This window comes from Pteropus alecto, unplaced genomic scaffold, assembly GCF_000325575.1.
Source record: "Pteropus alecto unplaced genomic scaffold, ASM32557v1 scaffold121, whole genome shotgun sequence".
In the NCBI taxonomy this organism is placed as follows: Eukaryota; Metazoa; Chordata; class Mammalia; order Chiroptera; family Pteropodidae; genus Pteropus; species Pteropus alecto.
In genome coordinates this window covers 15,382,598-15,396,825 of record NW_006434369.1, presented here as the reverse complement: position 1 = coordinate 15,396,825, position 14,228 = coordinate 15,382,598, and the positions used below count along the sequence as shown (strand labels likewise).

Here is a 14,228-nt window from a genome sequence, read left to right as displayed (position 1 = left end):
GCAAATATCTTAATCCATTCAGTAGGCTGTCTTTTGTTTTGTTGGTTTTGTTTTGTTGGTTTGATGGTTTCCTTTGCTGTGCAATAAAATGTTATTCTAGAAGAGATTGTTTCATTATGTAGGCAATAGAATAAAATCTTTAATTTTGACATAAAATGAAAACTAGTTTTTAATATTGTTTTTTTTTTTAATTCTGTTTAGAGTCAAGCATGAAGAAGAATATATGTCATATATCATGATATGATATGATTCAGCAAAGCTGGCAATCCTGATGGTAAAGAAGTCCTTTCAAAAACACTAGCAGAAATAGGGAAAATGGTAAGGGGCTTCCCCTTCGCACTTTAGAAATAAATTTACTACAAGAGAGAAAAATGAACAGAAGCAGAAATGGAACTTATAATGTGACTTGCTAAATCAAAGAAAAATAGTGAAAAGTATAATGTTTTTAGAGAGTGAGAAAATCAATTAATAGCAGGCTACTTTACTTTAGCCTTTAGCTCTCTAACTAATTTTGTAGAACGATGGACATATTACAGTACCCAGAAGACCAAGGTGCACAGATGCTCCGCTCTACCTCATGAGATAGAGATAGGCAGGCACAAATCGAGGTGATCTCTGGCACTTCTACAAGGTGACAACAAAAATATCTTCCAGCGTCCTTTATGGGATCAGTCCCAAAGTGGCTATTTACACCATTTGCATCTGGCAACAAAATTAGGTTAATCACCAATGACTATATCTTTAAGAAAAGAACCTTATCTTAAATTATGATTTTAAAATACTAGGAAAACTAGAATACATTTATACTCTTTAACATATGTCCATGTATAAACGTGTAATGTAAATATCTTACAAAGAAACATTTTTTTTGACATTTCCCATACTTAAAACATCAACCTTTACTAAGCTTCTTAAAGAATATTCCCTGGAAATTATGGAAAGCTGGTATTTTCCTTTATGTTCTCCTTGAATTCAATAATACGATAGGTCATCTATATGAGTTTCATAATCCTGTGGTGTAAATAATAAACACCAAAAGCAGTGATGTCTGATCAAAGGAGATGTGTCAAAGCGTCAAGCTCTTAATGAAAAACAATGTATCACTGAACCATCTTACCTGTCGACGAATCATTCCCAGGTCTCTTTTGGCTTTATTCACTAGAGTCTGAATTTCTACAGGATCTTTTACATTCTTATTTTCTCTGAAGGCATCTCTTATCCTCCTGATAGCATAAGTTCTAATTGAATTCAGAGAAAAAAAGAAAAGGTGTCAGTGTCTCTGAAGCTACGTTTTTAAATGAGTTTAAAAGCGTTTCCTTAGGAATTAACTGTCTAATATTCTCCAATGGATAATCCACTTTGATCTTTGCTTCTGGACAGGCCTATCCAATACTATTCTGGGATGACTAAGCAAACATATTTAGGGATATAAATCTACCCCAGATAAGTCACATATACATGGTAAACTGCTACTGAAATGCTCCTTAGATAACTGATTCTTTATAGATTTATTCACCTCTGGCTTCTCTCCATTAACATAGATAATTGAACCTATAATGTACAGAAACGAAGCAAGAATTAAGAGGTGAAATGATGTACCACATATGCATGCACCAAGACAGTGATCTAGGCCGGACTTGGGTCAGCTTTCCATTCCTGTCTCATATTTTGGCTGTTTCTTCCTCTTGTATAATGTAACATGTAAGGATTCACATCAGGATCCTTTTTCAGTCCAGAATGGAGATTACACCACTACGCTTTTCTCCATCTTTAAGGACATACATATGCACAAACATGCACAATCATAACACCGTCCTGCCCCTACATAAATTTATATGCAGTTTAGGACAGCAGTTCAAGGACAAGCCTTTCAAATCAGACAGGCTTGGGTTTGAATTCTTTCTTCAGCTCCTACTGTTTGTATAAACTTGGGCAAGCTTCTTAATATAACCCCATGTCTCCTTGTCTGTTGAACAGGCACAATCCTGTCTCTCAGGGTTGCCTCTCAGGGAGGGTTAAGTTTTACAATGTGTTTCTAGAATTTAGCACAGGACCTGGTATAAAGAAAGACAATAAATGAAAGCCGTTCTTCTTTATCTTGCTATTCCTTAATGCAATTAGTATTCGCCTCTCCTCATGTCACTGTCACAACACAGTGTGTACATAGAGGGTAGACTGGTCTGGATAATTACCCACAATAGATGAGTCACGAGTCATTAACTTAATATACTCCCACACTCAGACAGTCATAGCCTTGACCTCCAGGCCCACCCTGTCTGCACCAGATTGAAAATAAGGCACTAAGGAGAAGTAGCCCAAGTCAGACATATCAGACACTTTTTTCTCTAGTCTTTGTATCATCTTAGATTGCTCTGCTCTTAATTTTGAACATCAGCTAAAAAATCCATGTAAAACTATTAGTAACACTTAGAAATAGAAGAATGGAAATAGAGGCAAAGAAATGAGAGAAGGGGAATATAACCTCCTTGGAAGCTGGGGGTTGGGTGGGTATTGGGAGATGGATACAATTTACTGGGAAACCTTATTTTAGAGAGGGCTAATTTTGTTTTAAAAGCAAGAGTAAAATGAAATCTTATAATATTAAGAATCATAAAGGAGAAAGGAAGACAGTTTAGGAACTTGTATTTTTGGGATATAAGCCACTGCCGAGACTTTCATCTTAATCATATGTGAACCAAATTAAATATTTGTAGAGGAGCTTCTAGGTGCTCGGTATCAATTTTAGGGCAGCAATGACTGGAAATGGAATGCTTTCAAGAGGAGATGCTTTATAGCAACCGGGGCTCATTCACTTATAAAGGCATATGGAGGATTTTACTAATAGACTATAATAAATATAAATTTTCTTCATATATAACTACTACTTTAATAAGATTTAAATAGGCAAGCTAAAAGCAATTTCTGGTGTACTTTCTTGCAAAGCATAATGGTTATCTATATGACACAATATCACTGTTCTTTCTCACATTCCCACACTCCACCTAAACAGTTTCTTTTTTGGTAGTGATGGGAGCAGAAAGGGGACAACATAATTTAAATCTAATATTTTGTTTAACATGTGGAATTGATTTTATAATAGAAATTAACCCCAAGGGATCATCCACATTTAAATTCTTGATTCAGGATGCTGCACAGGCATTTTTTGGAAAAATAAAATGGGCAATAGTAGTTATCACTAAATTCATTTTTCTAAAAGCTAGTGACTAGCCTAGAATAGCTAGGAGAAACAGAGTATGACTTAGAATACAAAAACCTAAATTCTTTGAAAGTTTCAATCAGAAAATACCTTAAGATAGAGTTCACCACCACCAAACCAGTACTGCAAGAAATGTTAAAGGGATTTCTTTAAGATGAAAAAATACATATGTGAATAACAAAATGGCAATAACTACATACCTATCAGTAATTACTTTAAATGTAAATGGATTAAATACTCTAATCAAAAGACATATGGTGGCTGAATGGAGAAGAAAACAAGACCCATACGTATGTCGCCTTTAAAACACCTACTTCAGATAGAAAGACACACACAGACTGAAAATAAAGAGATGGAAAAAAATATTTCGTGCAAATGGAAATAAAAAAAAAAGATGGGGTAACAATACTAATATCTGACAAAACAGACTTTAAAGCAAGGCTATAAGAAGACACAAAGGACCCAGGAATTCCTTCTGGGTATTTATCTGAAGAAACCAAAACACTAACTTGCAAAGACTTAAATATCCCTGTTAATTACAGCATTATTTATAATAGCCATGATATGGAAAGAACCTAAGTATCCATTGATAGATGAATGGAAAAAGACGTGGTACATATATATGATGAAACATTACTTAGCCATAAAAAATGAAATCTTACCATTTGCAAGAAATGGATGGACCTAGAGGGTATTATGCTAAGTGAAATGAATCAGAGAAAGAGAAATACCATATGTTTTCACTTACATGTGGAATCTAAAACAAAATAAATGAACAAAACAGAAGCAAACTCATAGATACAAAGGGCATTTTGATGGTTACCAGATGGGAGGGAGGTTGGGGGACTGGGTGAAAAAGGTGAAGGGATTAAGAAGTACAAATTAGCAGTTATAAAATGATCACAGGGATGTAAAGTACAGCATAGGGAATATAATCAATAATATTTTAATAACTATGTATGGTGCTAGGTACGTACTAGACTTATCAAGGGGATCACTTTATAAGTTATATAAATGTCTACCACTATGCTGTACATCTGAAATGAATATAATATTAAATGTCAACTGTAATTGAACAAAAAACACCCACTTTATAAGCAACCAATAAACACATAAACTGGGAAAATATATTTTTGAAAATCGTATCACAAATGTATAATTCTTCTAACATTTAGAGAGCCACAAGAAATTAAAAGAAAAATACCAATAACCCAAGAGAAAAGCAAAGGCTATATGAACTGACAATCCCCAGAAAATAATATACAAATAGTATATAAAGATGAAAATATAGTCAGCTTCATTCATAAAAGAAATACAAATTTAAACTACATTGAGATATGAATAAAAAAATAGCTTAAGATACTCAACAATTTATATCAACTGAACTCAAGGTCCAACGTTCTAAATATTCTGTTGTGTATTCTTGTTCTCTCCAAATCTCCAAAGTCCATATCTCAAGGAATTAAATTCTAGATTTTCAAATTAAACATGTCTAAAGGTATCCAAAGGTGTTCAAATTTTGTATGCCCCTTTGACATGAATGATGTAATGGTTCCCTCTTCTCTTTCTCATTCTTTCTTCTCTTCCACCATCTAAAACACAAGGTGTTTTCCTTTGCCCTTAGAACAGAGATTTCATTGGTTCATAAGGATAAAACTACTACTGCATAAATAATTTTTTAGTTGTATGATTTATTTCAAATCATACAACTAAATATATCATAATTTTGTGAAGGCAGTAGTCACAAACCTGGCTGAATTTTCGCATTTTGTAGGAGAGGGCCATCAACCGATTATTTCAATCTTGCCCCTGCCCTGATTTTTATCATTTGCATTTTTTTTCACTGCTACTAAGGTAAATCATCTATCTTTGAACATATTCTGGCTATCAGCTTCTTGACTGTATTACTGAGAAAGAACATTTCAAAGAAAAATGTGCAGATGCTGCAATGAAACTGGCAGCCAGCTGCTACACAATGCCTTACATTAGAATGATCCTAATGTGAGTCAGATGCTGTTTGAAGTTAAGGCATGAAAAATTAACATATTAAGAGCAACAGAACAGCAACAGCTACAAACTATGAGCAAGCAGACGGCATTCACAGACTCAGTAAAGCTGTGCTGCTCACAAAATCACTGCTCTTCATCTTCCTGAGCACTGCAGAGTTTTAGTGTTTCCTTGTGCAGGAGATTCCACTTTGTTTTTCTCCTCCACCACAACCTTTGCCCTTCATTCTGCTATCAGACCTCCAGGTGTCCACAGGTTATTCTACTGGCTATCCTATCACCCTTGCAAGGATCAAACTCCTTCATGAGATTCTTTCACCATTCCAATTTTCAGCAGCAAAGCAATACAGCAGGTGGTAATGAAAGCTCTGTAGTATCTGAGGTCCTAGTCCTACTTTGCTTTCTCCTAGAACCACTGTCAGCCAGTCGCATGCAGGCTATAATAGCCACAGCTTCCCCAGCACTTGGAGGCTCACATTAGCTTTAGTATCTAAAAGGTGTGATCTGGAAACCAGCTGATGTATTATCCCTCATTTCTGTCATCCTTCGCCACTACCCCAATGCTGGTTTTTCTGCTTATTCTTCCTGTAAAAACATCTGTGCCTTTTTCTCTTTTCCCCAATCCCAAGTGAAGCATCCCAGTAACAAAACCACTCAATCTTTTTTATTGGCCTGTTTGGGGCAACCTCCCTCAATTGCTTGAAAGGCAATTGTCCTCCATCTACTTGCCTTAACTCACATGCACCATATGTCTGGAGACAGTGATTCCTTCACAGCCACGAAGAAGCTGCTGCTGAATTCTGCCATGCCTCCAGATTCTACAGGGCTGAGACAGTAGTGCCAATATGGATTCTCCTGCTGCTTCCAGATCATCCGTTTAGCCTTACACATCAATGAGGCTGTGCTACCTAAGAAAACCATGTGTATGTCTCCCACAACGCTGTTGCCCACCCTCTTCTTGAGGTCAACTTTCCTCCACCAACCTGAGGTTGACTCGCAAGATTCATCAAGCCTTAATATCTAAAAGGCACTCAGTGCATAGTCAGGCCACCAATTTAAAGTAATTTAAATTACCGTGATTTTTAATGAAATCTTTTAAAGTAAATAATTTTTATAATGAGATAGATGACAGTGTTTGCAGTCTTTTACTGAGGTATCTACATTTGCTTCATGAATGGAGATTTCCATAGCGAGTTGGTTTCTTCTCTTGTTCTTTAAATCTACTAGCTTATTTTTACCTAGTCGTCTTTGTGGCTAATCTTATTCTGCTGCCTATTATATGTTGTATTCTCTAGAGATCCATAATGTATCTCTTTTAATAAAATCTCCTCCAGCAATTGGACCTGTGCCCAAGGTTTCAACTATCATATATTATACAGCACTGGCTACCCAATCTTTCTCTAGCCTACGCCTCTGAGTTCTACATTCATAGAACCCAATTGCTTTTGGACTTGCCAACAAAAGGTACCCACCATACCCACTACAGTTTCTCCCACTGAACACTTTCAAAACTCAAGTTACCACCTTCCTTTCCCTTTGCTCCCAATGGCCAGTATTCCCTTCCTACGTAGGAGCATCTTTATATGGCCAACTGTCCAGTCAGACATATGAAAATTCATCCTAAATTCCTTCTTTTCCCTTAATTACTTATATTCAATCAATTATAAGATCGTACCGATTCAACCTTCTATATCCATTCTGAATCATCTTTCACTTCTCAAATTCTCAGTCCAAATCTTGGTTCATGCTCTTAACTCTCATGCAACAGCCTTCGGATTATGTGTGTTTATGTGTGCAGAGTATAATAAAATGGATAGTAACATGAACAGAGAGAAAGCTCAAGGACAATTTGAAAGTCATTATTACTCTAGGTAGATAACAGAGTGAGGAACAGAAGAAATCTTCCTTATGAATTTGAGTTCCTCCTAGAATGCAAATCCCACACAGTAGGAACTTTTATCTTTCTTGTTTACCACTCAGTGCATACACAGGCCACCAATTTTAGGTAACTTAAATTATCATAATTTTTAATAAAAATAATATCATTTTATTTATGTGTGCCTGCCTGGCTCAGAGATGGTGCTCAATAAATATTAACTGGATAAATTAACCTATCAAAATGTCATAGACAATATAAAAAAGACCATCAAGAAAAATACCAATAATCAATAAGAACACAACGATAGATAACTGAAAAAGAAATGAAAAGGGTTTGCAGCACAAAAACTGAAATAACCTCTGAAAGATAATGATTACAAAATCTGCCATGAGAATTCATTGAAGAAATATGTATTGAATGTCTATTATGTAAACACTATGCGAGGTGCTAGGAATACAGTGGAGATCAACAAGGTTATTGGCTGCAGAGAGAGGTGGGGGCTGAAATCTATGTATAAAGAGATGAAAGAGGAAACAGAAGCCATTTGAAGTAAATACAATGGGGCTAAGGAGACTTTTTTGGGGTAATGTAACAGTTCTTGTCTCGATTGGGGTGTTTTTCACAGGCCTATATCTTTGTCAAAATATTAAACTGTATACGTAAACCGGATGCATTTTAGTGTATCTAAATTATTCCTCAATAAGTTACCTGTTAAAGAAAATTAAAACATAAATAGCATACAAATTATATTACATTTGCCCACTTAAGAAAAGCAAGAGGGAAAAAAATCCCATAAAACAAACTGCAATGCTAGAGAATAATTATACACATAGTTGAAACAAGTTAAAATTAACTCTTATATAAACCAGAGTAGAGGACAAACTATAAAATGAAATCTAAAACAGAAAAATTAAATGAGTTGATGAGAAAAATGTTAACAAAATTAACTAACCTTCAGAACAAGCAAAGGTATATAACCTATGAATAACAGACGTGAACAAACTGAACTGAGTAGGTAATTAAAGTTATAATGGAAGACAATGTCCCAGAAGTGATTATAAGAAATTGAGAACTCGCTGAGATTCAACAACCAGAGGATAATGCCAAGATACTTACTTATAAAGCCCTGAACTCCAAGGTCAGAGAAAAAACACTTTAAGATAAAGAAAGAACTTGAAGCAGATATTGAATGGAATATAGATAGGTGTATCCTTGGATTTCTATTTTCAAAATCCACAAAAGGTTGTTTTCTAGTCACTTGTAGTGCTTTTTTCAGGGTCCAAAGGGATAACAAAATAATATCTATGATTTATAGCACAGGTAGCATGCAGAGGGTATTGTGCTAAGTACTAGATATACATTATATCATTTAATCCTCAGAAACTATGACCCAAAGATATTTAAAATATTTAAGCCAAGACCTCACATCCAATAAGTGGCAGAGCTAGGTTTAAAACTCAGCTGACTACAGTCTGTGATTTTCAACTTCAAGCTATGTCTCCTCCAGAGGCTGATAAACTCTATCCAGTCTTTGATAAGTACTTGGTATAAGCCAAGTTGTTATTCATTTGAAAAGGCATTAAAAAAAATTGTCTCTGGCATCACAAAGACTTAAAAGATCATTTTATCTCTCAGCACTGCTTCAAGTGTTTCTACAAATAGTTCCAGAGCCAAGCGTGTCTTAAGAAAAGTGGCTGAGAGTTTTATGAAGGAAAAAGCTATTGACATAAGCAGTAAGAGTAAGTGAAATAACCGAGTTTGTTTTAAAAAGGAGGACAGCGACCAATGAGAAGGGTTATGTAGTGAGGAAGTGAAGTTACTATCAGAAAATCCACTTTGGAGACCCAAGCTTCTCAGTTTTGGAGGCAGCTGTAAACAAAACCAATTATATATTTCTCTGTTTACAATTCCCCAATGGTATTCCATTATTTTCAGGATAAGGGTCAAATGCATTAACATGGACAGTATACTTCTATTTATCAATCCCACTTCATCAAGCACTGCTTCCAACACGAACCATCAAATCCAGCCACGTGGGAAGACTTGTAGTTTTCTCAGTTCTCTCTGCTTTAGGCTTCCCTCTCCTTCCACGGAGTATCTTGTGCAGCTTGATTTCCTGGCTAACTCCTACTTGTCCTTAATCCAGTTAGAAACAAATATGGCAAAAGAGTAATATCTTTAGCATATAAATAGCATAAATAAATCAAGCAAAAAGACATTAGGACCACAGTCAATAAATGAATGTGTTAGTGGCATGAAACAAGAGCCAACAAGTGAGCATAAAGAGTGACTAAATTTAGAGAGATGGATCTAGATATATGAATGTTCCGTCTCAGTCATAATAAAATAAATGCACATTTAAACAATGTATAATTTTCTGTCCATTAAATTAGCAGATTTTTTTTTTTTTAAAGCAAGGGGCACGAACATCCTATTGGTGGGAGTATGAGCTGTTACTTCTTTTGGGAAAATAGCATAATAATAGATAATAACGATCATAATCTTTTATCTACCAAGTCTACTTTTGGTGACCCTACAGATATAACCTCAAATATATACAGAAATATATAAAGAAAGATGTTCATTTTAGAATTATTTGTAAGCATTACAAATAGAAAGAACCTAACTGTTCAATAATAGAGAGGTGGCTACACAATTATATTACATAGCTTTTAAAATAGATGTTTGAAAAAGTTTAAAGTCACAAGTACAAAAGCCAAAGTTATAAAGAGGTATAAGGAGAAATATCCGTCTACCTCTCTCATTCCTGTCCCTTAGACAACCCACTCTTGTCCTTTAGTTCTTCTCTAGATACAATCAGAGCTAGCAGTTTCTAATGTAGTCTCCGAGACAATTAGATTCATATTAAAGCCTCTGTATGTATATTTTTTACTTCACAAGAGGTAGCATTCTAAACACAGTGTACATTTAACTTTTCAATTAAAATGAATCTTAGTTATCATTTCATAGTGATACAAAAGGAATTGATGCATAAATGGTTGTATAGTGTTCCATTGTATGGATGAACTATGTTGTTTGGCCAGTCCTTCGTTAACAAATACGTAGGTTGTTCCCAATCTTGCTATTACAAATAATGCTGTAATCGATATCCTTGTTTACTGTAGCATCACACGCATGTGTTTTGTGGAATCGATTCTTAGAAATGGAATTGGTAGGGCAAAGGATATGTATATTTATAGTTTGATATAATGTTGCCAAAATTCTCTGTAGAGGTACCAATCCATGCATCCTCCAGCTATGTATAAGTATGTCTGTTTCTCAACACCTTGGTCAACATGTGTCATCAAACTTTCTGATCTTTGCTAATCTAACAGGTGAAAAACAGCATCTCATTTTACTTTTAATTACATTTTTCTTATGATCAATGCTACTGACACCTTTTCACAAGTTTAAAGCCTTTTGTATCCTTTGCCTTTTCTTAACCCAGTGATTTGTCCTTTTGATTGATTTGTAAGACCTATCAAAGAAGGTGTTTAAGAAGCTAGCCTTTTTTGAAGAGTTGCAATATTTTGCCTGGTTTGTCATTTGGCTTTGTTTATGATGTTTGTGTATTTTTGTAATGCAGAAATGTTCAGTTTTTATGTAGTCAAGTGTATCAATTTTTCTGTTATGGCTTCTGGGTTATACACCATATGTACAAAAGATTTCTGTGCTGTGAATCATAAAAAAATATTCACCCATGTATTCTTGAGAACTTTTGTTTTATCTTTTTATGTTTAAGTCTTTGATTTTTCTGGAATTTATTTTAGTAAAAGATGTTGAAATAAATCAAACCATAACCTCTAAAGTTCTTTAAAATAAAGGATATAACTTTATATTCAAGGTAATCTCAATTATGGAAAATATAGGTATAGAAAAACTACAAAGACATATAACAACATGTTAACAATAATTCTTTTGATTACTAGAATTTATCCTTTCTAAAATATTATAATTATTACTTCTTAATAATTTTTACGTGCTTAGTGACAATAAAATTACTAATATATCACAATAAACATCAGCAACAGAAAAGGTACAATTTGTGGGAGTAGAGATTAGGAAAGGAAATGTACTTTGATAAGTACATACAGCCAAGTGAGATATGTGATAGGGAATTAAATTAAAGCAGTACCATGGGAAAGAGGAAGGACGGATAAAGTTTTTAGTAGATAGAAACAATAGGTTCTAAAAGTTTATTTTTAGACAGGTTATTCTGAGGCAACAACAGGACAACAAAGTAGATATGTCCTGTGGGCTACCAGAAATGTGGTTTTGAATCCCAGGTGAGAAAGCCCAGGCTGGCAATAAATTTAAAAATCATTGACAAGGAAGAGTGAGGCAAAACTGTGCAGACAGATGAGGTTGTTCCAGGAAAGCAGTAAAATGAAAAGAGAAGCTAGCCTTAGATAGAGCCCTGGAGAAATAATACTAATAATTAAGAGATGGCAGAGGGGTCAGAGTAGAAGCAGGAAAGACAGGAGATAAGAAGGCAAACTTTATAAGCAGAGAATAGATAAGATTGTCACAATTCCTGGAAAGGATAATACAAAGGCTGAAAAAAGACCCAGTGAATTTAGCAGTTAGGATGTCCTCAGTAACTCTGGCAAGAACAACAAGAGCATATACTTATTGGCTATACTGTAGTAAGTGCATAGAGAAAAAAACCCCTAAATTTTTGGAAAAACACTAAAATAATAATTTGGCCTAAAAAAAAGTTCATTACATAAGAAAATGTTTTTAAAATAATGAAAAAGATAACGCGTAAAATCTGTGGAATGTATTCAAAGCCATACTCAGATGAAAATTAGTGCCTTACATAGCCTTATTAGTAATGAAATAAAAGCAGAGTTTAATAATTTAAAAACATTTAACATTTTAGAATGGCAAAATAGCATCCGATGAGAATACAGGAAGCAAGGTATTTAAAAATGTGTCAAACAATTAAAAATAAAATCAGTGGAATTAGCTAAGGCAACTGAATTTGTTCTTTTATGTTATGGCTTCTGGGGTTTGTATCAGGAAACACAATTATGAGAAAAACAAAGAGTAAAGAGGACTGGCTGTTTGTGAAGAGGGTTTTAAAACAACCATTTCAGAAACTGAGAGCATGAGCAGACTCCAGAACTTCCCCAGCGATGAGAAGGGCCAGTTAGGTTGGTAATCCAGTATGGTGACACCAACTTGCCAAACTGGGTGATTTTTCTCTAGGTGTAGTTACAGAAAGACAGACGTCTGTGTAAATCCACAGTTGTAGTTTTGACAGGTAAGTGTAAAAGAACGGCAAAGAGAGAGAGAAAAAAAACTTTCCAGGGCTCAAAGGAGGTGCACTAGGAATTTCTTTCTCCATGGTCACAATCTTCCAAAAGCCCCACTTCTAGAACTCAGGCTCATCCTCAACCCAGTCCCCTCCGTGGGATTCAAGTCCTAATCTAAATGTGCAATAACAGTCAAAGAAAGTATGGTAAATATCTATTAAAATTATATACATGAAAATTACGTACAAACAAGAGAAAGTATATTCAAAACACCAAGCCCTAAAAAACGATTTTATGTAACTGCAGATTTTCGGTAAGGTTCTATGGGTTTTTTTAAAAAAAGTATTAGGTGAAAAAAAAACACAAAACCACCCAACTAATAAAATAATGGAAAGAAAGAAAGGCACAAGCACCCTGTAGTAGATGCTCCCCTCAGGCTCTGGAGAAAAGTTCAGGAGCATTTCTAAGTTTCTTTTTTCGTGCTTGAAAACATTTAAGATCTTTAACCTATAATTCATCAAAATTGAACTTCTAATTATTGCTTGGATCTATCCTCAGTCACTGACATTTTGTTGAAAACGTGATTTTTCAAAGTGTAAACCAATTTATCAAAGTAAAGGCCATGGGATAGAGAAAAAAAAATGGCGTATATGATAGAAGCTCTATTCATCCCTCTGGTGACCAAATCAAAGTTGTGATGGAAACAATGAGCAGCAGCAAGGAAAAAGTGCCTGGAATCGAGATGAAGAAGCCATATAACTAGGGAGAAATCCAAGAAAGCACCCTGCAACAGCAGAAGGTAGGATGGGATGAGGATGCAGGACTGCCCAGTTCCAAGCGGCTGAGTGAGACAGAGGTTGTGGTAGTGGCAGCAGCAGCATCAGACTTCTCTTAAAGAGGCTGTGTACACAAGCAGATTTTCGTGGCGATGGATCTGCTTGCTCTGAGCACCAGTGCTGATTAGGCTGCGCGCAGGGGGCACCAGGGATTTACAGGGAGACATTGTTGGAGTAAGGGCTGAGGCGAGAATCACTCGGTACAGAAGTTCCGGAGGTATCCATTGTTCCCTGTTGAGCCCCCCCACTTCCCAGTGTGCAGACACAGCACCGCCATAGTCATGATGTCATCAAACTGGATAACAGAGGTCACTCCACTCAGAGGATTTCCTGAAACCCCATCTCCCATAACTCAGCCCTCACCCAAGTCACATCCAGGTGTATCCTTAGTGAGTCAGGTGTGCCTTGCTGAGACTCACACTGGTGGAGGCAGCTGACCTCGGTTTCTGGTGTGGCCTTTTAAGGCAACTATAAGCACAGCATCTGTGGATTGCTTGCTGAATCTTAACACGTGGCCCCGGAGGGGTAGAGGGGGAGGGGCTAAATGTGGCATCAGTTGAACCCTTCTCAGGACTGTGCCACTAGACACCTACTTCACAAATACACAATAATAAGACCGGGAGACTTAGGAGCTTTGCTTCATATATAGAAACAGACAAGGAAAGGTAGCCAAAATGGGAAGAAAAAGAAGCAGAAACCATATGAGAGAACAGAACAGAGATCTAGATATAATGGAGTGAAGTAATCTAACAGATGCAGAGTTCAAAACACTAGTTATAAAGATGCTCAATGAACTTTTGGGAAGTGTAGAGAACTCCAACAAAGAGATAGAAATGGAAATGGGAATTATAACAGGGAATCAGTCTGAAATGGAAAACACATTATCTGAGATGAGAAGTATATTAAATGGAATAAACAAAGTGAATAAAGAAAAGGATCAAATGCCCTAGAGTACAGGACAGCCAATCAGGACACTCAATCAGAATAAAATATAAAAATAATTTAAGGAGAATATGGGACACTATTCAGGCG

General features: G+C 35.7%; 1 protein-coding gene across 3 annotated transcripts in view; it reads right to left on the bottom strand.

Moving 5' to 3' along the window:
• Positions 1 to 14,228, bottom strand: part of LYRM4 (LYR motif containing 4) — a 135,939-nt gene that overhangs the window by 99,341 nt on the left and 22,370 nt on the right. For 2 of the 3 annotated variants that reach the window (XR_001516652.2, XM_015587309.2), the window contains exon 2: positions 1,118 to 1,238. The exons of the other annotated variant lie outside the window; for it this stretch is intronic. Coding sequence is in view for 1 of the 2 variants with exons in the window: in XM_015587309.2 (XP_015442795.1) it covers positions 1,118 to 1,238 (121 nt within the window). In the remaining variant the exon portion in view is untranslated. The remainder of the gene's footprint in view (positions 1 to 1,117; positions 1,239 to 14,228) is intronic. 3 annotated transcript variants of the gene reach the window in all.